The 27,076-nt window shown below is 39.4% G+C and overlaps 9 protein-coding genes and 2 pseudogenes across 13 annotated transcripts in view; 7 read left to right on the forward strand and 4 right to left on the reverse strand.

Annotated features, from left to right (window-relative positions):
• Positions 1–1,615, forward strand: part of LOC104738822 (general transcription factor IIE subunit 1-like) — a 6,265-nt gene extending 4,650 nt beyond the window's left edge. For 2 of the 4 annotated variants that reach the window (XM_019236412.1, XM_019236414.1), the window contains exons 9-12: positions 12–188; positions 384–611; positions 703–898; positions 1,130–1,615. In XM_019236412.1, coding sequence (XP_019091957.1) covers positions 12–188; positions 384–611; positions 703–898; positions 1,130–1,224 — 696 coding nt within the window. In that variant the 3' untranslated portion in view covers positions 1,225–1,615. Of the gene's footprint in view, positions 189–383; positions 612–702; positions 899–1,129 lie in introns of all 4 variants that reach the window. The other 2 variants (XM_019236415.1, XM_019236413.1) reach the window with 2 other exon arrangements.
• Positions 2,003–5,599, forward strand: LOC104738824. The gene is made up of 9 exons (XM_010459034.1): positions 2,003–2,120; positions 2,581–2,654; positions 2,890–3,055; positions 3,144–3,823; positions 4,054–4,227; positions 4,323–4,439; positions 4,579–4,758; positions 4,848–4,894; positions 5,042–5,599. The coding sequence occupies exons 2-9, from the start codon at positions 2,607–2,609 to the stop codon at positions 5,313–5,315; spliced, it is 1,686 nt and encodes a 561-aa protein (XP_010457336.1). The 5' UTR covers positions 2,003–2,120; positions 2,581–2,606; the 3' UTR covers positions 5,316–5,599.
• On the reverse strand, positions 5,624–7,770 carry LOC104738825 (annotated as a pseudogene).
• Positions 8,063–11,421, forward strand: LOC104738827 (isoamylase 2, chloroplastic-like). The gene is made up of 2 exons (XM_010459037.2): positions 8,063–8,213; positions 8,633–11,421. Exon 2 carries the CDS (start codon positions 8,695–8,697, stop codon positions 11,335–11,337), a length of 2,643 nt encoding a protein of 880 aa, XP_010457339.1. The 5' UTR covers positions 8,063–8,213; positions 8,633–8,694; the 3' UTR covers positions 11,338–11,421.
• LOC104743132 lies at positions 11,680–12,677 on the forward strand. The gene is made up of 2 exons (XM_010464245.2): positions 11,680–11,769; positions 11,863–12,677. Exons 1-2 carry the CDS (start codon positions 11,700–11,702, stop codon positions 12,432–12,434), a joined length of 642 nt encoding a protein of 213 aa, XP_010462547.1. The 5' UTR covers positions 11,680–11,699; the 3' UTR covers positions 12,435–12,677.
• LOC104738826 (sm-like protein LSM2) lies at positions 12,571–13,894 on the reverse strand. The gene is made up of 3 exons (XM_010459035.2): positions 13,746–13,894; positions 13,390–13,548; positions 12,571–12,831 (listed from the first exon to the last, which is right to left on the reverse strand). Exons 1-3 carry the CDS (start codon positions 13,746–13,748, stop codon positions 12,712–12,714), a joined length of 282 nt encoding a protein of 93 aa, XP_010457337.1. The 5' UTR covers positions 13,749–13,894; the 3' UTR covers positions 12,571–12,711.
• LOC104738828 lies at positions 14,083–16,170 on the forward strand. 2 transcript variants are annotated; one of them, XM_010459038.2, is made up of 5 exons: positions 14,083–14,187; positions 14,299–14,479; positions 14,593–14,929; positions 15,414–15,494; positions 15,575–16,170. In XM_010459038.2, the coding sequence occupies exons 1-5, from the start codon at positions 14,116–14,118 to the stop codon at positions 16,062–16,064; spliced, it is 1,161 nt and encodes a 386-aa protein (XP_010457340.1). In that variant the 5' UTR covers positions 14,083–14,115; the 3' UTR covers positions 16,065–16,170. The 2 variants fall into 2 exon arrangements, with proteins under 2 accessions (XP_010457340.1, XP_010457341.1); XM_010459039.2 differs by having other exon boundaries at positions 14,302–14,479.
• LOC104738829 (elongation factor Tu, mitochondrial) lies at positions 16,216–18,880 on the reverse strand. Its single transcript, XM_010459040.2, has 12 exons — positions 18,616–18,880; positions 18,380–18,455; positions 18,199–18,291; positions 18,035–18,109; positions 17,841–17,945; positions 17,656–17,746; positions 17,356–17,561; positions 17,184–17,267; positions 17,028–17,093; positions 16,885–16,947; positions 16,557–16,797; positions 16,216–16,462 (listed from the first exon to the last, which is right to left on the reverse strand). Exons 1-12 carry the CDS (start codon positions 18,792–18,794, stop codon positions 16,392–16,394), a joined length of 1,350 nt encoding a protein of 449 aa, XP_010457342.1. The 5' UTR covers positions 18,795–18,880; the 3' UTR covers positions 16,216–16,391.
• On the reverse strand, positions 19,130–20,828 carry LOC104738830 (BSD domain-containing protein 1-like). The gene has a single exon (XM_010459041.2). It carries the CDS (start codon positions 20,666–20,668, stop codon positions 19,280–19,282), a length of 1,389 nt encoding a protein of 462 aa, XP_010457343.1. The 5' UTR covers positions 20,669–20,828; the 3' UTR covers positions 19,130–19,279.
• LOC104738831 (exosome complex component RRP4 homolog) lies at positions 21,096–22,843 on the forward strand. The gene is made up of 7 exons (XM_010459042.2): positions 21,096–21,256; positions 21,345–21,446; positions 21,546–21,591; positions 21,691–21,780; positions 21,879–21,944; positions 22,056–22,124; positions 22,225–22,843. Exons 1-7 carry the CDS (start codon positions 21,096–21,098, stop codon positions 22,663–22,665), a joined length of 975 nt encoding a protein of 324 aa, XP_010457344.1. The 3' UTR covers positions 22,666–22,843.
• LOC104738832 lies at positions 22,964–26,752 on the forward strand (annotated as a pseudogene).

Consider the following 27,076-nt stretch of genomic DNA (forward strand, 5'->3'; position numbering starts at 1 on the left):
TGAAACCTCTGGTGGATCAATTAGACAGAATAAAAGATCTACCTATTCCTGAATTTGGATCTTTTCTGGCATGGGAGGCTCGTGCAGCTATGGCTGCTCGCGCAAATGGTGATCTTAACCCTAATGATCCTTTGAGGTCACAGGGTGGGTATGGTTCAACACCAATGCCATTTCTCGGAGAGACAAAGGTGATCATTAGTTACACTTTTCAATGTTTATAGAAGTGTAATGTTATAATGCAAGATGAGGCAGTGGTATTGTAATCAAATTTTCACTTTGTTTCTCCAGCCAGTTAATGTTTATGCATATTCATCTGCAAAGTATCCCTGCATTTTTTCCTCTTTCATTGTGGTGAGTTGATTTCTAAAATCTGTCATGGTTAGGTTGAGGTTAACCTTGGCGACGGGAACGAGGATGTTAAATCTAAAGGTGGAGATTCCAGTTTGAAAGTCTTGCCTCCATGGATGATTAAGCAAGGAATGAATCTGACTGAGGAACAAAGAGGTGAAATGAGACAAGAAGCAAAGGTTGATGGTGGTTCAGGAGGAGCAGCAAAACTTTCAGATGACAAGAAATCAGCCATTGGAAATGGCGATGAAAAGGATATAAAGGTGTGCTTTTGTGTCTATTTAGATTTCCACAGTAGCATCTTTTGGATTGTGTTTCCAAAATTCTGATACAAGTATTTTCATTTTGCCTCAGGATGAATATCTCAAAGCTTACTACGCCGAACTGCTGAAGCAGCAAGAGCTTGCTGCAAGGCTTAATCAACAAGAATCCGCTGGTGAATTAACTCCTGATATTCAATTGGCTACTACATCCCCAGGTCGCGAGGTTGGTAAGAAGTCCAAACGTGAAGAGGATGATGTTGAATGGGAAGAAGAGGCTCCTGTTGCAGGTCAGTTTGAGTTTTAATACCTAATTTCCAATTAGCTTATTAGCTGATCATATGAAACGATGCATTAGCTAGTTATAAGGAACCTTGATAAGTTAAGCATCAAAATCGTTGAGCCTCAGCAAGAAGATAGTTGTAAAGACATGTTTATATATAAACTATAGAAATGCATGGTGTATAAAGTTTATGATATGCTTAATATGGTAACTTAACAATGTTACACACTTGGTGCAGCTAATGGAAACTACAAGGTGGACTTGAATGTGGAAGCAGAAGCCTCGGGTGGTGAAGAAGAAGAGGAAGATGACGTCGACTGGGAAGAAGGCTGAAAGCAAGTGGATCAACCATTGATCACAGGATTAAGGTAGACTGTGAATTCTCTCATGTACACACTATAAGAGTTAACTCTTTGGGAATCTCATCATCGACACCAAACTCCTCAATTTGTACTTGTCGAAGCAGACGAAAGATTGATGCATCTGTGAAACAAATATGGTTTGGATTGAGATTCCATTAGCTAATGTTTTGTCTTATATTGGGGGTTTCTCTTATAAAATGTTCAAAAAGTGGTGATAGTTATGTAATTTAGATTACGGATAAGGTCTAGTGAAGTCATTTAAGGATTCTTGTTGTTGTTTAAAGTCGTCATATCTCGGTGTTTTTATTTGAGTAAGAACAATATTACGAAGAATAATTTTAGTAAAAATCGTATTGATGATATTATACGATTTGATGATGTTCTGGATTAAAATTTATTCTTTTTAAAAGTTTCCGTAAAATAGATAAATCAGTTGAGATATAGATTCACAAAAATAATTTCCATTTTTTTCATCCAGAAAAAAATATTGGAAAAAACAAATTATATCAGTATTATTATTTTTGTAGGGAGAGTAAAGAAAACATACTACTATAGCCAATCAAAATTTAATGTACTTTCCTGGTTACTCCATTGGTTGTTTGTTTCATTCATGAACCTCAAAAATCTTAAGCGAGAAAGCCACGTCAGTCATAATCAACAAATTGACGAAAATACCCTCGGATGCGCTGCAAAATTACGCAGCCACCCAGAATACGGACTTAGTCGTCAAGTCTTTTAAACATAAAAGAGAAACAATTAAGTAATTACGGAGCAATTTATACACTTCTCTCTCTTCTTCTCCTTGCTCCTCCTCCTCGCAGCAGTCGCTTCTTCTCAATCACCCAAATACACGAAAGTTTAGTAAAGGTTCGTTCTTTATATCTTCGTTTGTCTCTGGAAATTTTTTATAATAAAAAATTGAGAGAAAACGTAATCTTCGAATTTGAAATTTGATTTTTCTCTGTGTATATATATATATTTTTTTTGCTTCTTATGGTTTTTGATCGTTTCGGAAAACAGTGTAGTTTGATCTTTTCCATGATCCGTTGATAAATTTATCTTCTTTTTTTTTTTTTTTTTTTTTTTTTTNGGTTGATTAGGGTTTGTAATCTCCGTTCTCCAATTTTACAGAGCTTAGGTGATACTGAATTCGTAGTGTTTAGATCAATTGCTTTGTGTCTAGTTTCTTTAGTGTAACGTTGGAAACACTAACACAAACCTATGAAGTTCTAGGGTTTTTTTTTTCACATAAAGGGATTGTGCTGTTTTCTCTTATTTGTTGGCCCCTTCTCTGCTTTTTTGATCAAGTTTGGTTTGTTTTCTGCAGGGTTTATATTTTGGGAGCATTCAGCGATGGGTTTCGGTTCTGTTTATCGCACTCTAACTGAAATATTTCCTCAGGTAACAAAACTGGTCTCTTTATTTAATTTAGTACAACTTTACCAAGGTTCAGGCAGTGAGATTGTGATCAAAGCATCCATCTTTGTGCTTTCAATTGCTGTATTTATGGATATTAGTTTTGATCATATAGTTTCACTTACAAGATGTTCCGCTTAGTCATCTTTTATTTTCATGTCTTTTGTAGCCGAATCTTAACCATATTATATATATATATATATATTTTGCTCTACTGCAGATTGATGCACGAATTTTGAGGGCTGTTGCAATAGAACACCCCAAGGATGCTGATGAAGCTGCTGCTGTTGTTCTTTCAGATATTCTTCCTTCATTTACCTCAGATTTGTCCCATGATCTAACTCAATCTTCGAACATGTCGTCTGCAAGTATTTCAGAACGCCAAGGTACAATCTAGCTCATGGATTTTTTTTTGTTTGCTGCTCTTGTTTTGTAGGTTCACAGCTTGAAGTTTCTTATTCTTCTATTTTCCAGAGGGTGCATCTTCTATTCTGGGAGGTGTTGTTTCTAGGTGTCGCTCATTTCTTGGAGCTTCAGAAACTTCTTCTTCTTCTTCTCCTTCATCTTCTTCTTCTTCAGAAATTACCCCCCTGGTTGTTGCCCGTAACCATGATAGCAGTACTTTAAGTACTGATTTGATCTCAAATTTGCCATCAACTGTTGGTCCTGATGTTTGCCATAGAGTCTTCGAAAGTGAGGAAGTTCAATCTTTGAAAAAGGCTCGTGGAAAAGAGCACGAAAACTATGATTTTTCTGATAGGTGTTTTGATGTTACGAGCAATGCAAAACATGGCTTGCATGTGCCAGAGGATGACACTGCCTCAGTGGTCTCTGCCATTTTCCAAGAGAATGCTAAATTGACTTGCGAATTTCTGGAAGATCGTGGGTTTTATATGAAATGGAATCAGGCAGAAAATGCTGCACCGAAGGTGGTCGATTTAACTCCTAGAGATAATACGACTACTGCACAGCAGGGTTCATGTTTTGAAGTTGGCTCTGGGACTGGGAGTACTAATGTTGTGGATGAGACTTCAAATGGTTCATTGTTCTGTGAAAATGGTGATACTGAAATAGGTGATGCTTTTAGTACATCAACCCATGTATGCAGCGTTGATCACCTTGAAGAGATTATCGAAGATGCCAAAAGTAATAAGGTATGACAAATAACCGTAACATTCGTTTAGCTTATGAAAAATATTTACTTTTGTATACATTGAAGTCGTGTTCACTGGTGCTGAGGTACAGAAAAGCTACACCTAACGCTTCCAACTTTTAACGTATGTGCATTGTGATAGATAAGAGAGGACCCATTATTATGTTCTTTGAAGTGAGAGTGTGTGACTGATACTTCAATATGACTTGTTTTTCTTGTGCAATGATGTAGAAAACCTTGCTTACTGTGATGGAATCGGTTACGAATTTGATGAGAGAAGTTGAACTACAAGAGAAGGATGCAGAGAATTCCAAGGAGGGAGCTTCTAGGGGAGGTTTGGATACTCTTCAAAAGGTTGAGGAGCTCAAGAAGATGCTGGATCATGCGAAGGAAGCAAATGGCATGGTAAAGTTATTGTTACTTATAAGAACATGTGCCCGTACAGATTGCTAAATGTGCTTTGATTTTGTAGTGAGAACTAATTTACTATGATTTTGCAGCATGCTGGAGAAGTATATGGAGAGAAGTCAATTTTAGTCACTGAAGTGAAAGAGCTTGAAAACCGGCTGCTCAACTTATCAGAAGAACGAAACAAATCTCTTGCTGTCCTTGATGAGGCACGTTTCATCTGCTGATTATTAAAATTTGTCTTTGTTTTTTAATTTTTACTTCCTGTTAAAACGAACTGAGATGACCAACTGGCTGCCTCGTTTTCAGATTGTACAGAAAATTTATCTAATTGTGGTTTTTTTGTAGATGCGAGGAAGTCTTGAAATAAGACTAGCGGCAGCACTGGAAATGAAAAAGACTGCTGAACAAGAAAAGAAAGAGAGAGATGATTCTGCACTTAAGCTACTTGCTGAACAAGAAGCCAACATGGAGAAAGTAGTCCAAGAATCAAAGCTTCTACAGCAGGAGGCAGAGGAAAACTCCAAAGTACAATCACTGTTATAAACACTTGCAAGGTTTCCTCTAAAGTTAAATTTCTTCTCAATCTCATATTTTTTCTTCTTCACCACCTGCAGCTTCGAGAGTTTCTTATGGATCGTGGACAGATCGTAGATTCCTTACAGTAAGTTCTATTCTGGAGTTACCAACCTTACATTTGTCCATTTATCTAGAGCACCCATGAAACTTTTAGTAAATTTTATTGCGGATATACGTAATGATCTGGTATATTCAAAATGGATCTTTTAATCTCTCTTGGTTCTTTGAGCAGAGGAGAAATTTATGTGATATGTCAAGATGTGAAGCTGTTAAAAGAGAGATTTGATAACCGAGTGTCAGTAACCAAATCCATCTCCTCCAGCCACACAAGTTCATGTGGATCATCTATGAGAAGCTTGGTGCTCGAAAATCCTTCTGCGCAATGGAATGGAGTGCTTAAAACCTCAAGCTACAACAATTTCCCAGAAGTAGCAGCTTCCTTCATGAACAACGAGAAAGATGATTGTAGAGAGCTTATTGAAGATGGTTGGGACATCTTTGATTAGGAGACCGACCTTTTAAGTTCATTGGTGCTGAAGAATGAAGTGAGCGTATATATAGGGTTCTTGAATGCTAGAATCAAAGAATAAATGGGAATTGTTTCCTATTTCTCTTAGATCAAAACTTGGATCAGGGATTGTATACTGGTTCTAGTTTTAGCTTTATTCAACTTATGAGCTATATGGATTTCCTCAAGTGTTTTCTTTTTTGGTTTGACAAAGAAGAAGATAACAAACGTTTCTAATATTTTTTTAAAGGGATTTAATGATTCAGAAGCGTTATAGATTAATTATAACCAGTTCATCATAAGACCTACAAGAGATAATTCTCTACTTCATCAAAGGAAATAAGCTAAACTAAGCACCATCAACAACAATCATACGGGGATAAAGATTGTAGATAATGGTTGTTACTTAGTACTACATCTACTCTTGTCTTTCATAGTTTCCATGCAGCTGAGAGAGTCTGAAACTCAAGCTCAACATCTTCAATCTCTTGATCAATGGTATCTGCACATGATTTCATTTCAACGATCCTTTTGTCCACCGCTTCCTTCTTCTCTTTCGCAACCACTTCTTGTTTCTTCAACTCCAGACGTTTGCGTTCTAGCTCAGCCATTTCGTCTTCGACCTTCTGCCTTTCCATCTCTTCAGCTTCAATCTTCTCCTCAAGGCATTTTCTTTCCTCGGCTTTCTTAGCTCGCCCAGCTTGGAGAGATAACACTTGGCTGATACGTGACTGTGGATTTGTTACATTGAAACCGTGTTTCTCGAGCTTAGCAAAAGAAGTACTGAGGCTACTTAGTTTGCTGGAGGAAACATCGAGATGCAGATCTTTGACTTCGTCTAATAACCCATAGAAACTCACCATCATACCAATTGCTGACCACTCGCGGATATCTTCATTAGCATCAGACAACGGGCAGAAATGAGGACTTTGTGGAGCAGTTTTGGACAAGTCATGTGTTTCATATGTCTTCCAAAATGGCGACTTCTTTGCAAAAGGAGAAATATACTTTGCTGGAGTTTCCTCAACATCAGCAGCTGAATTATACACCACGTTCGGGCTCTGGTAAGAGGATAACTCAGTAGAGAGAGGCTGATCATCATCGTTGCACATCTCTTTATCCTTTATCAGTTATCTCAGCCTGGGAGTTGTGTTCTTCTTCTCTTTGCCTTTTTCTACTCCCATCTTTGCTATTCTCCTCCTCAGGCAACCTCTCTCGAGTTGAACCTCCCAAGGGATTCTGTTTCCTCATCGGCTCAAGTGTCTTCTCAGTGGTTTTCTGTCCTTCAGCTCTGGCCTCAGTTTGTTTCAAAGGTGTTACATATGAAACACCATCTTTTTCTATGGATGCCACTTTCGAGGTTATTACCGGAGAAACTTTCTTCTTTCTCAATCCCCCAGAGGCAGCTAGAGTTCTGGGGTTTTGCTTTGGTCCGCTATGCCAAACCCCATCTCTCCACACCTTAAAAGGCCTAAGGTTGGAGTGTTTAAATTGCAAGCACGCCTTGTCCTTGGTAGCCTCTAAACAAACCTTGTACAATTTTCCAGAGTATACTCCCACCACACGCCCTTGACGCCAACTAGAACCATGAAACACCTCTACATAATCCAGCAAGTCGTAATCTTCAACTTCAAAAGAAGGCGGTGTAGGCCTAACACAATGTGAGTCAACAGCCATGGTTGGTTTTGCATCATCACCACTGCATCTCAAGTATCTATCGCAGATCTTCACAATGAGTTTATTCTCCTCAATCTTCTCCTTAACTAACATAGCAGTAACCCACGAAACTTCATCGTTACCTATGATACCACTAACTTCCACTAGAGTCCCAGGGCTAAACATGGACTTACTCAGTTCTTTAGCTTCTGGTCGAACCCACTTTGAACCGGTCCAGTCAAGATGAGCCCGCAAATGCTTTGTCTGGAACTGAACAATGTCTGGTGGAAGATCGAAGTAAACCAAAAAGCTCCCGTCCTCCGTTTTCTTAACCACAACACCGGTCCACCGTCCGCCTTTGTAATCAGCATCAACAACAGACCCTTCCTCCAAAACGACGCCGCTGCACAGATTCGCCGGCGGAACCGGCCGTATTAACCTCTGCTCCACCGTTTTAGGAGACGAGCTGTCTTCGCTGAGCATCGTCGTGTAACGGACACGAAGCTTCTTTTCGCTTCCCGGAACCGTATTATTCGTTGGGGTTTCTTCAAGAATCGCTCTTCGGTACCAAGCGTTTCTTAAGCCGTCTTCTTCAGAACAGATCTCTACTTCACAATCTTTGTGCATCGTTTGCTCCATTGAAAGAAACTAAACAATGTTTCCGGCTCTCTCTCACTCTCACTCTCTCACAACCCAAAACCCTAAAAACAAAAAGAGGATAGAGATAAAACACGCGCCCTTAATTCGGAAAACTCCACTCTCAAACGGTCAAGCCTGAATAGTTGGAAAACAGCTCATCTCGGTTCTGTCTTTTACTGAATTTTTTTTTTTACTTTTGTCGTATATAAATATCGATTTTTGTTTTGGTTCAATAATTGGGCTCGTTTAGTCCTATGCTATATAGTCCATTAATTATGAAAAACCAAAATTAACAAAACTGATGGGCTCGGCCCACATAAGAAGACCACTCCTCTTTTTCACACCCAGACGCACCTTGTGCGCGTGTCTATGTTGGAATCGTTAAAGACGTTTTTTACAAGCGCGTGAGGTGAGGGTGAGAGTTCATGAAGGAACAAGACAAAACCTTTCAGTTTCATCCCAAAATATCAAAATCATAAACTCACAGACACACACACACTCAATTCATCAGATGTCTCTCTGTGTTCAATCATTGTGAATTTCTCCATTTTAAAGCTTGAATTTTTTTTGAATCAATGGCGGTGATGATGCTTATGCGACAGTAAGCTCGACTTTTTATTAAACGTTTCTCTCTTTTTCACGCTTTTTTTTGACAAACTTTTTCACGCTTTCTTATGTTCCTTTTTTTTTTTGTTTTCTCTATGTATCCTGATCCTGAGACTTGTTGTTCATGTTGATTGTACTACTTCATCTTTCTTAATGTGCTTGAATTTGAAATGCCTTATCGTAAGATTAAGAAAAAGGAAAACTTTGCTTAGTGGGTTTTTGTTTGATTTTAGCTTTGTGATGGCAATTTAGCTGATTCGATGAGTGGTTTATGGTGGATCGTTGTCTATAGATTTCTTTTTGGGTTTTTTGCGTTTTGTTTTGCTTATATCTATAGGGATGTAGTTTCATAGAGTGTTTTCTTCCATTCAGTCTTAATAAAGAGCTTTGGTGTTTGATCTGTGTTCTTAACAGGCATCACTTGGATTGTTAAAAGTTTTGGGAGAAAGAGGGAAGCTTTCTGCTTTGTTTGAATAATGGCTGCTGCTTGGTCTCCATCAGTTGGTTTTTGTCTCAATAATGGCATCACTAGAACATGGAAGTTTCCTTCTGCAAGGTCTTTTACTGGTAAGAATAAGATTAAAATTGGATCCGATACACTGATAGTTTCAAGAAAACGTTTCTTGGGGGATTTGAGTACAGATGCGTTGCAAAGTTATCAGTTGAGTAAGGTTTTTGCTTCGAAGACTACTATCGAGCTGAAGGATCAAGTGTCTACTAGAGGAGCTCAGGTCTATGACCTAAAGAAGGTAACATCGTATTTGTTCAGGACGAAATCTGGTGCTCTTGTTAAAGTTAAAGTTGAAAAGAAGAGAGAAAAATACAGTATCATGGTTTATGTCTCATCTTTGGAACTAAGTGGTGATGGCAAGAGTAGGCTGGTGATGGTTTGGGGTGTATACAGGTCTGATTCTTCGTGTTTTTTGCCTCTGGATTTTGAAAAATCTTCCCAAGACTCACAAACCCACACTACAGAAACTCCATTTGTGAAAAGCTCCTTGTCTGAGTTAATGCTAGGGCTAGAATTTGATGGGAAAGAATCTCCTTTCTATCTATCATTTTATCTCAAGTTAGTGTCAGGGACTGATCCAGACTGTCAAGAATTGCTGACACACAGGGATACTGACTTCTGTGTCCCGGTCGGTTTTACTGCTGGTCATCCGTTGCCGTTAGGCCTTTCTTCTGGTCCAGATGATGAGACTTGGAATTTTGCATTCTTTTCAAGACATTCAACCAACGTGGTTTTATGCTTGTATGATGATACCACAACCGATAAACCTGCCTTAGAGCTTGATCTCGATCCTTATGTCAACCGAACAGGTGATGTTTGGCATGCCTCAGTTGACAATACATGGGATTTTGTGAGATATGGCTACCGTTGCAAGGAGATGACTCAGTCAGAAGAAGATGTCGATGTTGAAGCTGAGCCAATTGTTTTGGATCCATATGCCACAGTCATTGATAAATCTTTCTCTCAGAAGTTTCTTGCAAGTTTATTTAAAAACCCTTCTTTTGATTGGGGAGAAGATGTGTCTCCGAACATTCCACTGGAGAAACTTATTGTTTACCGGTTGAATGTGAAGGGTTTTACACAACACAAATCCAGCAAGTTGCCTAGTAACGTGGCAGGGACTTTTTCTGGTGTAGCTGAAAAAGTTCACCATTTGAAAAGCCTTGGAATCAACGCTGTCCTCTTGGAGCCAATATTTTCATTCTCCGAGCCAAAAGGTCCTTACTTTCCAATTCATTTCTTTTCACCAATGGATATGTATGGACCTTCCAGTGGCTTTGAATCTGCAGTTAATTCAATGAAAGAGATGGTGAAGAAATTGCACAGTCAGGGAACAGAGGTACTTTTGGAAGTAGTTTTTACACACACTGCTGATTCTGGAGCTCTTCACGGAATTGATGACAGTTGTTATTATTACAAGGGAAGAGCCAATGATCTAGATTCGAAAAGTTACTTGAACTGTAACTATCCTGTTGTTCAGCAGTTGATTTTGGAGAGCTTGCGTTATTGGGTAACTGAGTTTCATATAGATGGATTTTGTTTCATAAATGCTTCGTCTCTCTTAAGAGGTGTTCATGGTGAACAGCTCTCTCGTCCTCCCTTGGTTGAAGCAATAGCTTTCGATCCACTCCTTGCGAAGACCAAACTAATTGCTGATTGCTGGGATCCACTTGAAATGATGTCAAAAGAAGTACGTTTCCCACATTGGAAACGATGGGCAGAACTCAACACAAGATATTGTCGAAATGTAAGAAACTTTTTGAGAGGAAAAGGCGTTCTAAGTGATTTGGCTACAAGAATTTGTGGTAGTGGTGATATATTTACTGATGGAAGAGGTCCGGCTTTCTCCTTTAACTACATTTCCAGAAACTCAGGACTCTCTCTTGTTGACTTAGTCAGTTTCAGTGGCCCTGAGCTAGCTTATGAGCTGAGTTGGAATTGTGGGGAAGAAGGAGCAACAAATAAATCAGCTGTTCTTCAAAGAAGGCTAAAACAAATCCGCAATTTCTTGTTTATTCAGTACATTTCTCTGGGAATTCCGGTGCTTAACATGGGAGATGAATGTGGTATCTCAACGAAAGGCTCGCCTTTGTTGGAATCACGGAAGTCTTTTGATTGGAACATGATAGCTTCAGCTTTCGGTACACAGATCACACAGTTCATCTCCTTCATGACTTCAGTAAGAGTAAGAAGAAGCGATGTGTTTCAAAGGGGAAACTTTTTGAAACCTGAGAACATTGCTTGGTATGCAAATGACCAAACAACTCCTAACTGGGAAGACCCTGCTTGCAAATTTTTGGCATTGGGGATCAAAGCCGAGGCAGAGGAAGAAGAAACTGCGTCATTAGTTGAGCCAACCGAGCCAAATAAGAACAATGATCTGTTCATTGGATTCAATGCAAGTGATCATCCGGAGAGTGTAATCCTACCTTCACTTTCTGATGGAAGCAAATGGAGGCGACTGGTCGATACAGCTCTTCCATTCCCAGGGTTTTTCTCTGTCCAAGGAGAGACCGTTGTAGCAGAAGAACAGATGCAGCAACTGGTTGTGTATGAGATGAAGCCGTACAGTTGTACCCTTTTTGAAACCATCAGTTCTACTGCTTAGAACTCAAGTTATGATCTTTGTATATGTTATTGTGTTGTCATATTTCAATAAGAATATTCGGTTAAATCAAGGACTTCCACAATATCTGACATAGATATCTTATCTTATGGACTATATATATCTCCTCAAATCTGAAACATGCCTTTTATGAAGTCAAAAGAGTACGTTCATTGTATATATGGAAAGAAGATATAATCTTTACTCGATTCGTGTAGATATAATAAGATATGGATTGCTTAGGGTTTCTAATCTCTCGAGAACTTACCTAACCGATTCTAAAAGTTAGAAATCCAAAAAAGTTCGTCAAGTTTCTGAGTTGTATCCTCTCTTTTGCTTTTTTTCTTTGAAACGTGGTCTGAAAAATGAACAAAGATTGCTGCTCAAAGTGTCAGGCTAAAGAAACAAAGAAGAAGTACTCGAAGAAAAACGAAGGTGAGTTGTTTTACTTTTACGGTTTTACCTATCAGGAAAATTTCTTACTTATCTTCACAAATCTGAAATTTAATGCATTTCTGATGTGAACAGAGGAGTCTGGCGAAAAGGATGTGAAAGAAAAACAGAAAGCCGCAGAGAGTGAGAAACCAAAAACAGATTCCAGTGGAGAAAAAGGATCACAGGAAACTTCAGATCAGAAGGATAAGAAAAAGAAGGACATCCTCACATGGCAACACTCAAGTATGAAGAAAGAGAAGGTTGAAGGTAAAAACTTGTCAAGCGAGAAAACCCCTGTCAACCCGCCAAGTTACACCGCCAAGTCGATGATGCACCATGGTTGTGGACCAAATCCTTCACACATGTGGCCCATATCTGCGGCACCAAGAGGTTATTATCCCCCATATCCGATGGCACCCCCATTTGCACCCCCGGGCCCGATGTTACCACTGTGTGGACCATATGGTGGTGTTGGTGGTCCGATTCAATCATACTCCATGCCTCGTGCCAGGGTCCACATTTCACCATATCCGGTTATGGCTGCAGCTGCTCCTTTCGCCTATTGGCAAGCCAGACCGTATATGGATACTAATCCTATGAAGCAATACACTACTTATGCAGACAATTATACTTATGCAGACAATTACGGCTATTGCTTTATCTAAGTTCCTCTTAGAGATTCCATATGTATTCACTCTGTTTGCTTTATTTTAGAAAGAGTAAACTAAAGTGATGGCAAGAGTTAAGGGGTTTCAAACTTTCAATGTAGTTTTTTATAAGCCTTTTCATAAAAGGAGGAAAAATAAAAATTGATCCTTCGATAAAGATAATGTAAAAAGATTCATGGCCAACCATAGGCTCTACATAAGGGCAATATTCAATTATCAAGCCATAACACCAAATGAAAAGTATCAAGTTTGGAGATACAATGGTTTTGCAGAATCAGCCACCCCTAGCTTCTCTTCTAGCGGCATCGTGAAGTAAATCAACATCGACTCCATCTTTAGGTAACTGCACGTACCTTACCACGGATCCTCTGATGAAACAGTTTCTCACTGAAAGCTACACAAGGCAACACACAAATCCGTAAGCTAATAACATCATCAAGTGCCAAAGATATACCAATAAAAAAAGCTCAAAAGAACTGAAACAAATTGCAAATCTGTTGTACTTGAGAGTAAACTTGAGAAATTGCAGTATATAAGCAGCAATCTCAATAAAAGAAATATGTCAATCAGCACTACACTAGCTACAAACATATCACTACTTAAAACTGTCCCTTTGCGTTTGTAAATTTAATCAATATCACCTTAAAGCTTCTCAAGCTTGGTCATGGTAAATGTAACTAGGAAAAATAATTAAAGAGTGATGGCTAAAACACACCTGCAAGAGCCTACCATTACAGCTTTCTAATTCATCAGTTCCATAAAAGTGATATTTTGCAACAGGAAGCAACAGAAGTGTAACAAGAAACTAGCGAGAGAGACTAAGCCCAAATGGTTACATCTCAAGATAATATCAAACCAGATATAAAAAATCACAACTTTTTACTAAAGAGAACAATTCAAGCTCTAATCGAACAAACCCTAAATTCCCAAACATAAAGGAAGAAAAATATACCATGTGTGGGTACTTGTCCTGGTCAACAACCTTAGTATTCTCGAGCTTGATGTTCAGATACTGATCAACTGAGTGAAGAGTTCCTCTGATAGCTAAATCGTTCTTGAGCTCAACCGTCACTTCTTGTCCAACCAAATCCTTGAAGTAAGAAAAGAACAACTGCGACCACAGAGAGAGAGAACAAAACAAATCATAAAAGACCCATCACGAGAGACCCCTATAACCAATCTCTTACAGATAACAAAATCAACGAAGAAAGAAGAAACCTTTGTTAGAAGAAGACTTAGGTCAAACCAAAACAAACAATAATATCAAATCCCGAAAACTCAAATTCACGAAAGACGAAGCAAATTTACCATTTCTTTCCTCTGCTAATGATTCCTTCCTCTCTGCTCGTAATTCAACGAAGAAGGTGAAAGCTTTAGCGCGGATTTGGGACTTTAGAACTTTTCGCTGTTTCTTCTCTCCCTCGAGTAGAAGAGTAGTACCCTAATAATCTTTTGGTGTTAATTTCGAATATATGAACCAAAAGCGATGTTTATGTAATTACTCAAAAGCATGGGGGTATGATGTTGCTATACCAAGTAATATGGGTCTCCAAAAGTAAATATTTATAATCTCATGTGTGTGTTTTTTTTCTCTTTTTAAGATTAACACAAATCTAATAAAATCTGATGCAATATATATAAGTGATTGCTGACGATAAGCTTTTTTCTTTATTTTGCCATGGCTTCTCAGAGCTATCCAACACTTGGGTTTGGTCTTCTTCAAGAGTTAGGAACTAACGAAATCATCAAAGTAAGTTTTCTTTTTCTTTCTTTTAGAATCTCTCGTTGAATTCTTGTCCTGGTTCTGTCTGCTTTTTTTTTTCTTCTCTTGTTTTGATTCTTACTTCTATGAATGATTCAGAAGAGCCGGGCTTGTGTTGTGAATCTTGGGGGAAGAAAACATGACTTAATACTAGAAACTTCTTTTAACCTTAAACCACATCTCTTGGAGCCATTGGAACCTTTTTGTTCTTTGAGCAAGTCTAATCACGTTGTAGAGTTCGATTCAACCATGATGAAGCCTAGCCTCATTAATGGTCATGGTATGTGTCACCATCGTTATCCTTTCTTTGGCTTGAGTTTGATTAATTTGTAAACTGGTTATTGCACCAAATTGTGATGGTTTTTTTTACATGAACTAATGTCTGGTTTGCAGAGACCAGACCAGAACCTCTCTGTTTAAGCTTGGGAATCACCGAGCAGTGTGCACGACAAAAGAAGGTGACAGAGTTCCTTTTGTCTATATCAGAAGAACTCAAAGAAGGAGGATTGGATTTGTCTCTGCTATCATTGATGGATTTAGAAGCTTTAAGATCAAGTTCTCAGCTGCCAAATGCTTCCTCCTCTCTACTTTACTTGGATGGTAGCGTTCTCTTATCAAGTAGCAGAGCTGAGTTCAATGATTTGGTTTCTACCGCAGCTGAGTTTCATAAGATAAGGAACAACTCTACAAGATGGAGAAAGCTCTCACGGCTTGTCCCGCAGTTTCAGCGGTAGTTAATTCGTCATTTCAACTTTGCTCTTCATTACAGCGAATCTCATCCTTTGGGGTTTAACTTCAATGTTTCTTTCTCTCTCTCTCTCTCTCTCTCTCTCTCTCTCTCTCTCTCTCTCTCTCTCTCTCTCTCTCTCTCTCTCTCTCTCTCTCTCTCTCTCTCTCTCTCTCTCTCTCTCTCTCTCTCTCTCTCTCTCTCTCTCTCTCTCTCTCTCTCTCTCTCTCTCTCTCTCTCTCTCTCTCTCTCTCTCTCTCTCTCTCTCTCTCTCTCTCTCTCTCTCTCTCTCTCTCTCTCTCTCTCTCTCTCTCTCTCTCTCTCTCTCTCTCTCTCTCTCTCTCTCTCTCTCTCTCTCTCTCTCTCTCTCTCTCTCTCTCTCTCTCTCTCTCTCTCTCTCTCTCTCTCTCTCTCTCTCTCTCTCTCTCTCTCTCTCTCTCTCTCTCTCTCTCTCTCTCTCTCTCTCTCTCTCTCTCTCATTTTGCAGATTCGACAGTGAAGTATTAACAGACACTCTGCAGCTACCCGCGGCTAAGCTTGACTCAGTTACACTAGCTCCTCCAGAGAAGTATCTGAAATCATCAACTAGTTTTTGGTACTTTAGATCTTCTCTGTTTCCTAAAGAAAGTTTCTTTCGATTTCTAACAGTCCGAAGAAAACAAGGCTCAAGCCTTCACCAAAGAAACAAAACCCGAAGATAAGAGATAAGGAAACAGACCTCTACAAAAGAAACCATCTTCATGCATGTGAGAGCCTTATCTCTCTGATGATAGGCGATGAAAAACATAGACAAACCACAATGCTATCTCTAAAGAAATCACGTGGAGAACTCTTGGAGCTTTTGACTCAGTTTTCAATTGGCATAGCTGGAACCGGTATCGCTGTGCTCTTCTCTCTGGTTTGTAATGTTGCTTCCAGGCGGGTACCCTTTTGCGCAAACAAAGTCTTCGAGAGTGCACTGAGTTTAAGTTTGGTATTGCTCTCGTGGTCGGTGAGTAGACTCAGGGTAGCCATTGTTGATGTCAATAAGAAAGCTATTAAGGAAGAAGAAATCACAAACAAAGTGGAAAGAAGAATCAAGGAAGTTTACTTCAGAACTGCGACAGTTATTGCCATGGTTGCACTTAGGTTTGGTTGAATGTTGAGATGCTGATGATTTGGAGTCAAGTTTCTAACTCCATTGATGGCTTGTTTAAAGGTTAATTTGTACTTGTAAGGTTGTTGATAAAGGGATTTTGTAAAGAGTTTTTTTTTTTAACTAACGCAAACCAAAAAGAACTGAAAAGATATCACATAAGGGGACTTGTGAGAAGCTTTCATTAAAAACACAAATCTCTGTTATTTGATCTAACTCTCAAAGTAGTAGAAATCTCATGAGAGATGATATTTAGATACCAGAGAACAAACTGAGAACAATGTGTTTTGTTTTTTTTTGTTTGAAGAACCTTGAATCGGCTATAGCGACTTAGTTCATCACTTTTGATACCACACCGGCTCCAACTGTTCTACCTCCTTCCCTTAGAGCAAATCTTTGACCTGTTAAAATCACAAAATAGAAACAACTCTTTACTCAAGAAACTTAATCAAACTTGGTGGGTTTGTGTAGATATCGAAGGCCAGTGAATATAACCTGGCTCTAGTGGGACAGGGAGGATTAGCTCGAAAACTGCAGTGACATTGTCACCGGGCATAACCATCTTCACATTTTCAGGCAATTCTACTTTTCCGGTGACATCAGCAGTCCTCAAATAGAACTGAGGCCTGTAGTTAGAGAAAAAAGCGGTATGACGTCCACCTTCATCCTTGGTGAGCACATAAATCTCTGCTTCAAACTTCTTGGCAGTCTTGCAAGAACCAGGCTTAGCAATTACCTAAACAACACAAAGTTAAATTCAGTTAAGCTAGTTTTGCAATATTGGTCTTATCACTCTTCTACATCACAAGGATCTTGAGCTTACCATTCCACGCTGGATGTCTTCTCTCTTTAGCCCACGCAACAAAAGCCCTACATTATCACCAGCCTAACATATTTGAAAATTTTGTCAATATCACATGCCTACAAAATTTTTTGCAAGAAAAGATCTCTCCAAATAGCCTTTACCTGTCCATTATCCAAAATTTTCTTGAACATCTCAACACCAGTTACTGTAGATTTCAGTGCAGGTCCCTGAAATTTATATCTCGCAATGAGATTTAAGAAGATTTACAAGAACAATGCTTAATTATAATAGCGGTCACTCGGTCAGTACTAACTCACCGGACTTAACCCTAGTATCTCAACTTCTTCACCTACTTTAATGGTTCCCTGTTCAATACGTCCCGTTGCAACAGTTCCACGCCCCTTTCATAGAAAAAGGAATCGATTATAAATTTCTAAAAAGACATTTGAGTGCATGAACAAAAGAAACAAGGATGTATATTGTTAATACCTGAATGGAGAAAACATCTTCAATAGGCATCAGGAAAGGTTTATCGAGGACACGAACAGGGTCAGGTATATATTCATCAACAGCTTCCATTAGCTTCAATATTGCTTTCCGACCAATTTCTTCGTTTGTACCCTGCAGTGCAGAAAGAGCAGATCCTCGAATGATGGGAATATCATCCCCAGGGAACTTGTAGAAGCTGAGAAGTTCTGGCCAACAAAACGGTTGACGTAAGAGAGCTTATACGTCATAAGAAAAAAATACTGAACTAATGACTTCATGACGTAAGGATTTTATACAAACCACGCAGTTCCATTTCTACAAGCTCCAACAACTCTGGGTCATCAACAGCATCAACTTTATTCAGGAAGCATACAAGTGATGGAACGCCGACCTGTGGACCATTAACATCTTGGATTGTGGCTAAATAAATACTTAAACTCATTCGAGCATCTTATATTGTTCAGTCAGATTGTAAAAGTGCAAACCTGACGTGCAAGCAGGATATGCTCCTTAGTTTGAGGCATTGGTCCATCAGGTGCTGAAACCACGAGAATTCCACCATCCATTTGCGCAGCTCCAGTAATCATATTCTGAAAATTAGTAACTTAAGCTATGAGATACAAAGTGTATAGTACTTATTAGATAAGGATTCTTCCCTAGGGCTCAGAGAATATCTTACTTTAACATAATCTGCGTGTCCAGGGCAATCCACATGAGCATAATGACGCTTAGCAGTCTCGTACTCCACATGAGCCTACAGAAGCAAGTACCGTCTAGAGTTAAAAACCACTTCGATTGTACTCAACAATGGGAAATATATAAGAGAGTAAGTTATGTGCAGACCGTTGCAATCGTAATTCCTCTCTTCTTCTCTTCAGGAGCTTTATCAATTTCATCAAACGCAACAGCCTTAGCATTACCCTCTTCAGCCAACACCTGAAAACAAATCGAACATACTGTTTTCAATTCTATGGTTCGTAATAAATTTTGAGGTAATAGTTTAGACAGCTAAAAAAACACACACCTTTGTGATTGCAGCAGTCAAAGTGGTCTTCCCATGATCAACGTGCCCAATTGTTCCGACATTTACATGAGGTTTTCTGCCCAAAAAATCAACCAAAATTAGAAGTAATTATAGAAATTTTAAGGATCAGAGATAGAAAAGCAGAGTAGTAGTAGTAGTAGTAGTAACTCAAACCAATTCCAAGCAAACTAAGATCGAAGAAGAGAGAGAGAGATCTATCGAGTGGATAAACTCACGTTCGGGTGAAAGTAGCCATCGATCTCCACCACGAGGTCACGTAACTTGGACAACAATGATCATCTCCTCCGGCGAAATGTGAGATCGAGGGAATGGAACCTCCGCATCGTTGATAGATCTGAGAAGAAAATGGAATAAGGCGTCTCGAGCTAGGGTTTCGAAGAGCTACGGAAGCCATTGGGAGTTGAATTGGTCGGAGCCACAGAAAAAAAGAAAAGAAAAGAAAGATCGAAACTTTAGCTTCTCGCCTTGAAATTGAAATGGTGGTTGGGGTTTAAGAGAGGGTTAATCACACCCGAGGGTTTCTTTTGAATCCGACCCGTAAGCCCATTATCCGACTAATGGGCCTCAAATTTCTTTTGTTCTTCACAAAAGGACATTGCGTGCAACTTTGAAACTATCACCAAAGCTCCGTTTCGCAGGATGACAAAATTCACTTAGAGCAACTTAATTAGACTTTGTCGTGGCAGATCAGTTTCGGAACTACTATTTACTATTGTTCAAATTTTGAGATGAATAAAAGATATCTTCAAAATCAATTTATATAGAAACGTTGAAGAGAGAAACAACTGAAGAATGGAGGCAAAAACCGCCAGAAACTTACAAAAAAAAAACAAGTAAAAGGAGAGAAGAAAAAGCACACCATTTTCAAAAACTAAACATTTAAGCTTTGGTTGATGATGATTCTTCGTCATCATCTTCAATATCCCAGCTTAAATCTTCATCATCTTCTGCTGCACTCAGACGTTTACGCAGCTCAGCTCGGTTTGGACTACCACTAGACCGACTCACTTCCTTACCATCAATGCTACTCATATCCTCGATTTCGTCCCATCCCAAATCCTCTTCAGATGGTTGTTGAGCTGCTGATGAAGCAGCAGCCACATCTGGTTTAGTTGGTTCTTGGGATGGAGCAGCCTCATCAGATTTTGGTTTGACTGAATCTTGGATTGGAGCCTCATCAGATGCAGGAGGAGCAGCAGCAGCAACAACTGGTTTTGCTTCTGGAACTTCCTCAGTATTAGTCTCCTTCTTTTCCTCGTAATCTTTATCTGTCTTCAAAGCAACATTGCTCACTTCAGTCACTCCATCTTGTTGGGTGCTCACCCTAGCCACTGAATCTGCACTTGTTGTCACTTCATCTTGGGTGCTCACTGAACCTGCATTTGTCACTTCATCTTTCACAGTTTCACTCACATCTCCACTACCCATAATACCATCATTTCCTTCAAGTTTCAATCTTGAAACTTCCTTGGTAGCTTCAACATCTTTCTCGCTGCTCTCCTCTTCATCATCAATATCCCAGCTCAGTTCTTCCTCATCTTCCAGAGAGATTGCTCGTTTCACAAGATTAGCCCTAAGATCCTCAGCCTGCTTGAGCTTGTGAACCTTATAGAAATACCTAAACCAGAAAGTATCATGATCAACCGTATTCGGAACAGCCCTTTTATACACTCCCTTCATATCTCCATTATCCTCCAACAGTTTCTCCATCTCCTCAGCTTTCTCATCGAGAGCAAACCCAGATTCCCACTTTTTGTAATCATCTGAATCCTCAGGCTCTTCACAGTAAGTGTTGAGATCACCTTGAACAACACGAATCTGAGCATCGAAACGACTGTACGGTTTCGAACTAAAGCTATCACGACGACCAAAACTCTGACTACTATTGTTATCAGAAGAATCAGATTCATTACCAGCGGCTAAGATCGCTTCCTTACCTTGAGCGATGATATCAGCCGTACCTTTTAGCACTGTGTTCCCAAGTTCATCAATCGCATGTCCGACGGTGCCAAGCGATCCCTGAGCCACTTCGATCTCCTTCTTCAAACCTGTACCAAATTCTTCGAGATCTCGTCGGTATGTCTCAATCACGGATTCGGATCTGGTGGCTAGGGTTTTCATCAGACCACCGAAACTCCATACACCGTCGTCTTCAGGGTTAGATTGCTCTGGCTGTTCATGCTCTTCGCTGTGTTTCGGTGAATCAGATTCCGATTCGGTTCCTGGCGGATCTGGGTCGTCCTGGAAGACGGATTTGAAGAAATTCATAACGGGAAAAAGCTTAGATCTTACCCAATTTGATGTAAAGGGATTTCAAAAACAATCTGATCGGTGAAGTGAAGGATACGAATTTGCGTCAGAAATAGGAAGATCGATCACTTGAAGCTTCCCCAGGAGAGACGTCAATTCTTCGTATTTTGTTTAATAAAAATAAAATATAAATATGAGATCATTATGACGTCAAATCTCATTTAATTAACAGGCCTTAATGGGCCTCAAGTTGGGATCTGTCAGTCCAACTAATAACCCAAAACCCTAGAATTCATTCAAGCGAACAAACAACGTCAGGGTTTTTGCTCCTCTCTCTCTCCCAAACTCTGCAATTTGCCATCGCCCTTCTTGTGTATTGCTGCTGGAGTTAAATATAGAGAAAGAGAGAGAGAGAGAGAGAGAGAGAGAGAGAGATAGTTTTGTGATGGTGATGAGAAAGCTACAGTTACCGTTAAGCCAAACGCAGAAGGTTAGGTTTGAGAGAGGAATCGAGCGGCTTCAATCACTGTCATCGACGGCAAACTCTGACGCTTCTGTTATCGTCACCGATGCTATTCCCGTCAACCACGATGATGCCTTCCTCAAGTAATTTTTTATCTCTATCTTTGTTCTCGCGGTTGAAATTATCTTTAAACTTCTTTCTCACGATTGTTTTATTTTTTTTTGATTGAAGGGGACACGGAACTTCTGAGGTAGATGGTGAGTTGCTCGCGACGGTTTGTGGAGTAGTGGAGCGTGTGGATAAGCTCGTATATGTACGAACCCTACGAGCAAGGTATGTGATTTTGCTCTTCAAATTTGATTTGTGAATGAAATTGACCATTTTATTTACTCTGAGATTAAGTAGAGAACTGATGGTTTATCGACGATCTAGGTACAAGCCTGAGGTTGGGGATATTGTGGTAGGCCGTGTCATTGAGGTAGATTTTTTGTATTGGTGTTTTGGGGTTTTGTAAAGTAAAAGGGTTTCAATCAATTTATATTGCATAGTCGCTGAATTAAGTTTTACTTATATATAGGTTGCTCAAAAACGTTGGAGAGTGGAGCTCAACTTTAATCAGGATGGAGTACTAATGCTTTCTTCCATGAACATGCCTGATGGTATTCAGGTACAATTTGGTTCTCCATTTTTTCTTTTGTTATTTTGCCCATTTGTATGATTTCTTGTATGTTGGCTTCAGTGATATAAGTGGATTGTTGTTGGCAGAGGCGAAGAACTTCTGTGGATGAACTCAATATGCGGAATATATTTGTAGAGCATGATGTTGTTTGTGTAAGTCCCTGTGATTTGATAATGTTCCCTCTTTGCTTATATATTCATCTTTGAACGCATAAGCCAACTTGACAAAAAGGTTCCCTTTTTGATTTGTTACAAACTCTTTAGGCTGAAGTCCGCAACTTTCAGCATGATGGTAGCTTGCAGTTACAAGCCAGAAGCCAGAAGTATGGCAAGGTTGGTTCTGATCTGGTCACATGTTCATGGTTTTATACATTTTGCTAGCTAGTCTCTTCCCTCTTAAAACATTGATTAATTCCTTGAATCATCACTACAGCTCGAGAAGGGACAGCTTCTGAAGGTTGATCCTTACTTGGTCAAAAGAAGCAAACATCACTTTCATTACATCGAAAGCCTTGGTATTGATTTGATCATTGGCTGCAATGGTTTCATATGGGTTGGAGAACACGTGGAAGTGAGAGATCCTATGGCGATAGATGATGAGAAAGATGAGGAGATGATCTCATCCTCCGCCGAGAACACAGGAAAAGAGCAAATCCATACATTACTCGAGACACGACAGACCATATGCAGAATCGGGAATGCAATACGCGTCTTGTCTAATCTAGGCTTCACAGTGACTCTTGAAATAATCATGGAGACTGTTAACCTCAGCAACTCAAAGAATGTTGACATACACGACATGCTTGGATCAGAGTTTCACGTTGTGGTTGCAGAGAATGAAGCTGAAAGACGACGTACAAAGAGGAAAAAGTGAAGTCATCCTCCCCCCTCTATGTGGCTGATTCAACAGAGGGCTTGTGTTAACGTGTATTAGATCATGTGGGGGCTTGTTATGACTCAGAATTTGATATTCTGATAAGTATGGTGGATTTGTTTTGTTATTTATAAACAGTAGAGTAGTAGTATTGATTAATCGAGTTGTGTTTTTTTTCTGGGAGGCGGCTTTTTCTTTCTTTCATTCATCATCATCACTCAGTCATCAGTGTTTATCTTCATCGATTTTTGTATCTTGCTTTAATGATTCTACTTTTTACAGATGCAGAAACAAAATAAATCAAAAGATTCGCTCCTCCCCCATTTTGGGCTTGGAGAAGAATATGTGTGTAAATGACTAAAGTACCCCTTTGGAGAATCCAAGTAATTCAACATTTTTGTTACCAAACCTCTTCTTTCTCCTGTTGTGTGTTCACGGCCAATTTCTTCGTCTCTCTTCTTCAGTCTCTCTCTCTGCACACTCTCTATCAAAAAAAAACCCAACAATATTCTTCTTCGATCCCTGTCTCTTTCTCGCTACCGATCTTCTTTCCCGCAACTTTTCTTCCGCTGCCGTTATCGTCTTCGTTGAAGGTCGGTTTAAAGCTTCTTTTTTTAATTTTATTTTATTTTATTTTTAACCCCCTTTTGCTATGCTCGTGATTGCTTCTGGTTGAATGGTCATGTGATTTTCGGTTTTTCTTTTTTTTTTTTGATTCAGTGACGGTTCTAAATTGCATTACGATTTAACACTCAATCAGAATGTAGTACGCTTTAGATTTGAGGAATCTCTCTATACGTTTACTAGATTAAAAATAATAATAAAAATTGCATTTTTGGCGTGTTTCTGGGATTGCGTTAGTTGGGCGATTGAATTACGTTTACAACTAGGAGTGGATATATCGTCTGTTGTTTTGTTTCTATTATATGATTTTTGTCTGATATCTTTGTTACGTTAATGGATTTTTTTTTGCATATGAACAACATCGCATCTATGTTATACGCTTTCTCTGTGTGTTTGACTTCGAATATTTTGTGTAAAAGGTGATGAGTATGGCTCAAACGCAAGAAGAAATGAGTGGTTGTCCCCTCAATGGTGACAAAGGTGAAGTTTTTACAGTGTCACCTCAGGAGAAAGGAAGGAAAAACAAGAGAAAATTAGCTGATCCTTCTCATCCTGATGCTGCTTCTTCTCTCACTGAATTCCCTCCATATGAGTTGCCTTCCTTGAAATCTCTGAACTCGGTTGAGAAAGTTTCTGATCAGCTTCAAGTTGAAGATTCTGAATCTGTCGAATGGGATGACCCGTTCGCATGTCAACTTGAAGAATTGCTGTCATCAAATTTGCTCGCGCTCTTCCTTAATGCAATGAAGCAGCTTATTGATTGTGGCTACACTGACGACGATGTTTTGAAAGCTATTTCAGGCAGTCGGCTCTACTGTGGAGGCAATGATCTTGTGTCAAACATTGTCAACAACACCTTGAGTGTTCTCAAGAATGGAGACGAAGGTGCTGGTTCTGGAGACTATGTGTTTGAGGATCTACAACAGCTTGTTTCGTATACGTTGATAGAGATGATAAGTCTTGTTAAGGAGGTTAGGCCATCTCTATCTACAGTTGAAGCTATGGTGGAGGCTTTTGATGTGCGACTTGAATGTCTTGCAAGCCTTTGAAGTTGAAAGTGACGGATTGGTGACTTCTAGTAAATCTTCTGATTTTGAATCTCTTGGTACCGAATGTAATCCTCCGAAATCTAGCGAGCCAGATAACCCAAAGCCTTCACAATCCAATGCTCAAGGCAATCGGAGTGAGCCACTCGAATTTGGAAATTTCCCATATATACCCAACTCCAAAAAAACTCTGTGTAGTGGATCGGCTCCAGGAAAAGAAGCATTCTCGTGTAGCACTGGTTCTTGTGAAGGCATGAAAAGTACATCTTTTACTCTAGTCTCTGATGAAAAATTGGTATCTTGTCGAAAAGGCCGCACTAAAAAAGAGATAGCCATGCTTCGGCAAAAATCATGCGTGGAGAAGATTAGGACTTACAGCAAATGCAAGGCGGCAAAGTTTGCATCAGTTGGCAGCTTCCTTTTAGAGAAAAGAGTAAAATCATCTTCTGACTTTGTGGCAAGAAATTCTTCATCAAAGATGACAACAGAGATTGGAGTGAAAGTTTCATTAACTGACGATGGCAGCTGTTTTGTAAGAAAGAGCAGTAAGTTGGATTCACCTGTGGTAATGGTAGATGCAAAGGGCTTTATAACTGCCTTACCTGCTACTTCGGTTAAATCTGCTTCAAAAAAAAAGTCTGGTTCTGGGGCTGCAACTCTGATACCATCAGCTTCAGAAAAGAAGCCTGAATCTTTGGTACCATCGTCTTCAGAAAAGAAGTCTGGTTCTTCGGTACCATCAGCTTCAGAAAAGAAGCCTGGTTCGTCGGTACCATTAGCTTCAGAAAAGAAGACTGGTTCTGAGTCTGAAGAAAAGGAATCTGTGTCTGCAAAACTAGCACCAGATTACTACGCTGGGATACCGTATGATGCATCTTTGGGTATATATGTTCCCCGGGATAAGAAAGATGAATTGGTTCTAAAGCTAGTTCCTCGACTGAATGATCTGCAGAATGAACTGCAGGTCTGGACTGACTGGGCTAATCAGAAAGTAAAAGAAGCAACTGGTAGACTTCTTAAGGACCAACCAGAGCTTAAGGCACTAAGGAAAGAGCGAGAAGAGGCAGAACAGTATAAAAAAGAGAAGCAGTTATTGGAAGAAAACACTAGGAAAAGGCTGTCGGAGATGGATTTTGCGTTGAAGAATGCAACCAGCCAGTTGGAAAAAGCTCAGAATACCGCTCGCAGACTCGAGCTGGAACAATCTTTACTGAAGAAAGAGATGGAAGCTGCTAAGACAAAAGCCGTTGAGTCTGCTGAGAGCTGTAGAGAAGCAAAAGAGAGAGGGCAAAAATCACTGAAGGATACTAACTCGTGGGAAGGGCAAAAAATTATGTTGCAGGAAGAGCTCAAGAGTCAAAGGGACAAGGTGACAGTGCTACAGAAAGAAGTTACCAAAGCAAAAAATCGCCAGAATCAAATCGAGGTTAGCTACTTTTGTAGACATATGTTAGGTCGTCTTGTCTTTTGATGTGTATCGTTAGCTACCAGCAATTCACCATTATTCTCATCTGCTAACGTCCCTTTCTTTGAGAATCGATTTTCTGGTAACGATTTCATTATTTTGGCTACATATATTTGGCCTTTTACATTGCTATAGCTAAGGAATGCGAGAGAAAAAAAAATTGTTAGCGTTGTTTATAGCCTACTGCATCCTTCTGGTTTTAGTAATGAAGTGTAATAATAATATCAAAGGTTTTGTTGACTGCAATTTGATGTTTCTTATCGATGTATATAGCTTTGGTCGATGTTGCAAGTTTTAGATGATGAAAATATCTAACGAAAATTCTGACTGCAGGCTACTTTGAAGCGAGAAAGAACAGCAAAAGGGAAACTCAGTGCTCAGGCTTCATTGATAAAGAAAGAAACAAAAGAACTGGAAGCACTTGGAAAAATGGAAGAAGAGCGGATGAAAGCGAAAGCAGAAACTGATTTGAAATATCACGTAGAAAACATAAAGAGGCTCGAGAGAGAGATCTCAGAGCTGAAACTGAAATCAGAATACTCGAGAATTGTGGCACTGAAGAAAGGCAGCAGTGAGTCGAAGGCAGGAGCAGCAAAAAGAGAGAAGATTGGGATGACGAAAGTGAAAAGAGAAAGAGAATGCGTGATGTGTTTGTCTGAAGAGATGAGTGTGATATTCTTGCCTTGTGCTCACCAAGTCCTGTGCTTGAAATGCAATCAGCTCCATGAGAAAGAAGGAATGATGGATTGTCCGTCTTGTCGTGGGACAATCCAGAGGAGGATTCAAGCTCGCTTTGCTCGCGCGGGTTAAAATGCTTTTTTATTTACTAGTTTAAAACTTATAGAACAGTCAGTCTCTCTTCTCTCAATGAAGAACAACAAAGCTTTTGGTTAAATAATCCCAACTTGGCTTTTGCTTTTCTTACTTTGAAAGGTGAATGATTTTAATTAAATGACCAAGCCAATTAGAGGGTATAATACGTATTTTCTCTATTACTTTTTCTCGCACAATCAATCCTTTTTTTTTTTTAATTTGGTTCGAGAATTTATGATTATCTCGCTAATGAACCGACGTCGAAAGCGAAATGTTAGTGGTCGAAATGGAAAGACTCGATAATATGGGGGCGTAAAGCAAAGATTTATAAATTATGAAGCGCGCCACTGCAATGTTAAAAAAATAAAATAACAGACCTCCACTGAAAGTTTCGCCGTATGGAAAAAGTCAAAAAAAGACATTAACGTTGACCAAACAAAACAAAACCCAAAAAAAAAAAAAA

Source organism: Camelina sativa, chromosome 14, assembly GCF_000633955.1.
Source record: "Camelina sativa cultivar DH55 chromosome 14, Cs, whole genome shotgun sequence".
Taxonomy (NCBI): Eukaryota; Viridiplantae; Streptophyta; class Magnoliopsida; order Brassicales; family Brassicaceae; genus Camelina; species Camelina sativa.

Excerpts from the sequence above, each read along its gene's own strand:
- LOC104738826 (XM_010459035.2), bottom strand. Across the intron at positions 12,832-13,389 it reads AGGACAAGTACCCACACATG|CTTTCAGTGAGAAACTGTTT; the intron begins GTATATTTTTCT and ends TGCCTTGTGTAG.
- LOC104738829 (XM_010459040.2), bottom strand. The coding sequence starts at position 18,794 with ATGGCTTCCGTAGCTCTTCGAAACCCTAGCTCGAGACGCCTTATTCCA. Across the intron at positions 17,562-17,655 it reads TGTAGAAATGGAACTGCGTG|AACTTCTCAGCTTCTACAAG; the intron begins GTTTGTATAAAA and ends TTTGTTGGCCAG. Across the intron at positions 16,798-16,884 it reads AAGACATCCAGCGTGGAATG|GTAATTGCTAAGCCTGGTTC; the intron begins GTAAGCTCAAGA and ends TGTGTTGTTTAG.
- LOC104738824 (XM_010459034.1), top strand. The coding sequence starts at position 2,607 with ATGGGTTTCGGTTCTGTTTATCGCACTCTAACTGAAATATTTCCTCAG. Across the intron at positions 3,056-3,143 it reads AAGTATTTCAGAACGCCAAG|AGGGTGCATCTTCTATTCTG; the intron begins GTACAATCTAGC and ends TCTATTTTCCAG. Across the intron at positions 4,759-4,847 it reads AGGCAGAGGAAAACTCCAAA|CTTCGAGAGTTTCTTATGGA; the intron begins GTACAATCACTG and ends CACCACCTGCAG.
- LOC104738830 (XM_010459041.2), bottom strand. The coding sequence starts at position 20,668 with ATGAATTTCTTCAAATCCGTCTTCCAGGACGACCCAGATCCGCCAGGA.
- LOC104738828 (XM_010459038.2), top strand. The coding sequence starts at position 14,116 with ATGGCTTCTCAGAGCTATCCAACACTTGGGTTTGGTCTTCTTCAAGAG. Across the intron at positions 14,480-14,592 it reads TAGCCTCATTAATGGTCATG|AGACCAGACCAGAACCTCTC; the intron begins GTATGTGTCACC and ends TCTGGTTTGCAG. Across the intron at positions 14,930-15,413 it reads CTTGTCCCGCAGTTTCAGCG|ATTCGACAGTGAAGTATTAA; the intron begins GTAGTTAATTCG and ends CTCATTTTGCAG.
- LOC104738831 (XM_010459042.2), top strand. The coding sequence starts at position 21,096 with ATGGTGATGAGAAAGCTACAGTTACCGTTAAGCCAAACGCAGAAGGTT. Across the intron at positions 21,781-21,878 it reads ACATGCCTGATGGTATTCAG|AGGCGAAGAACTTCTGTGGA; the intron begins GTACAATTTGGT and ends TGTTGTTGGCAG. Across the intron at positions 22,125-22,224 it reads GAAGCCAGAAGTATGGCAAG|CTCGAGAAGGGACAGCTTCT; the intron begins GTTGGTTCTGAT and ends TCATCACTACAG.
- LOC104743132 (XM_010464245.2), top strand. The coding sequence starts at position 11,700 with ATGAACAAAGATTGCTGCTCAAAGTGTCAGGCTAAAGAAACAAAGAAG. Across the intron at positions 11,770-11,862 it reads GTACTCGAAGAAAAACGAAG|AGGAGTCTGGCGAAAAGGAT; the intron begins GTGAGTTGTTTT and ends TGATGTGAACAG.
- LOC104738827 (XM_010459037.2), top strand. The coding sequence starts at position 8,695 with ATGGCTGCTGCTTGGTCTCCATCAGTTGGTTTTTGTCTCAATAATGGC.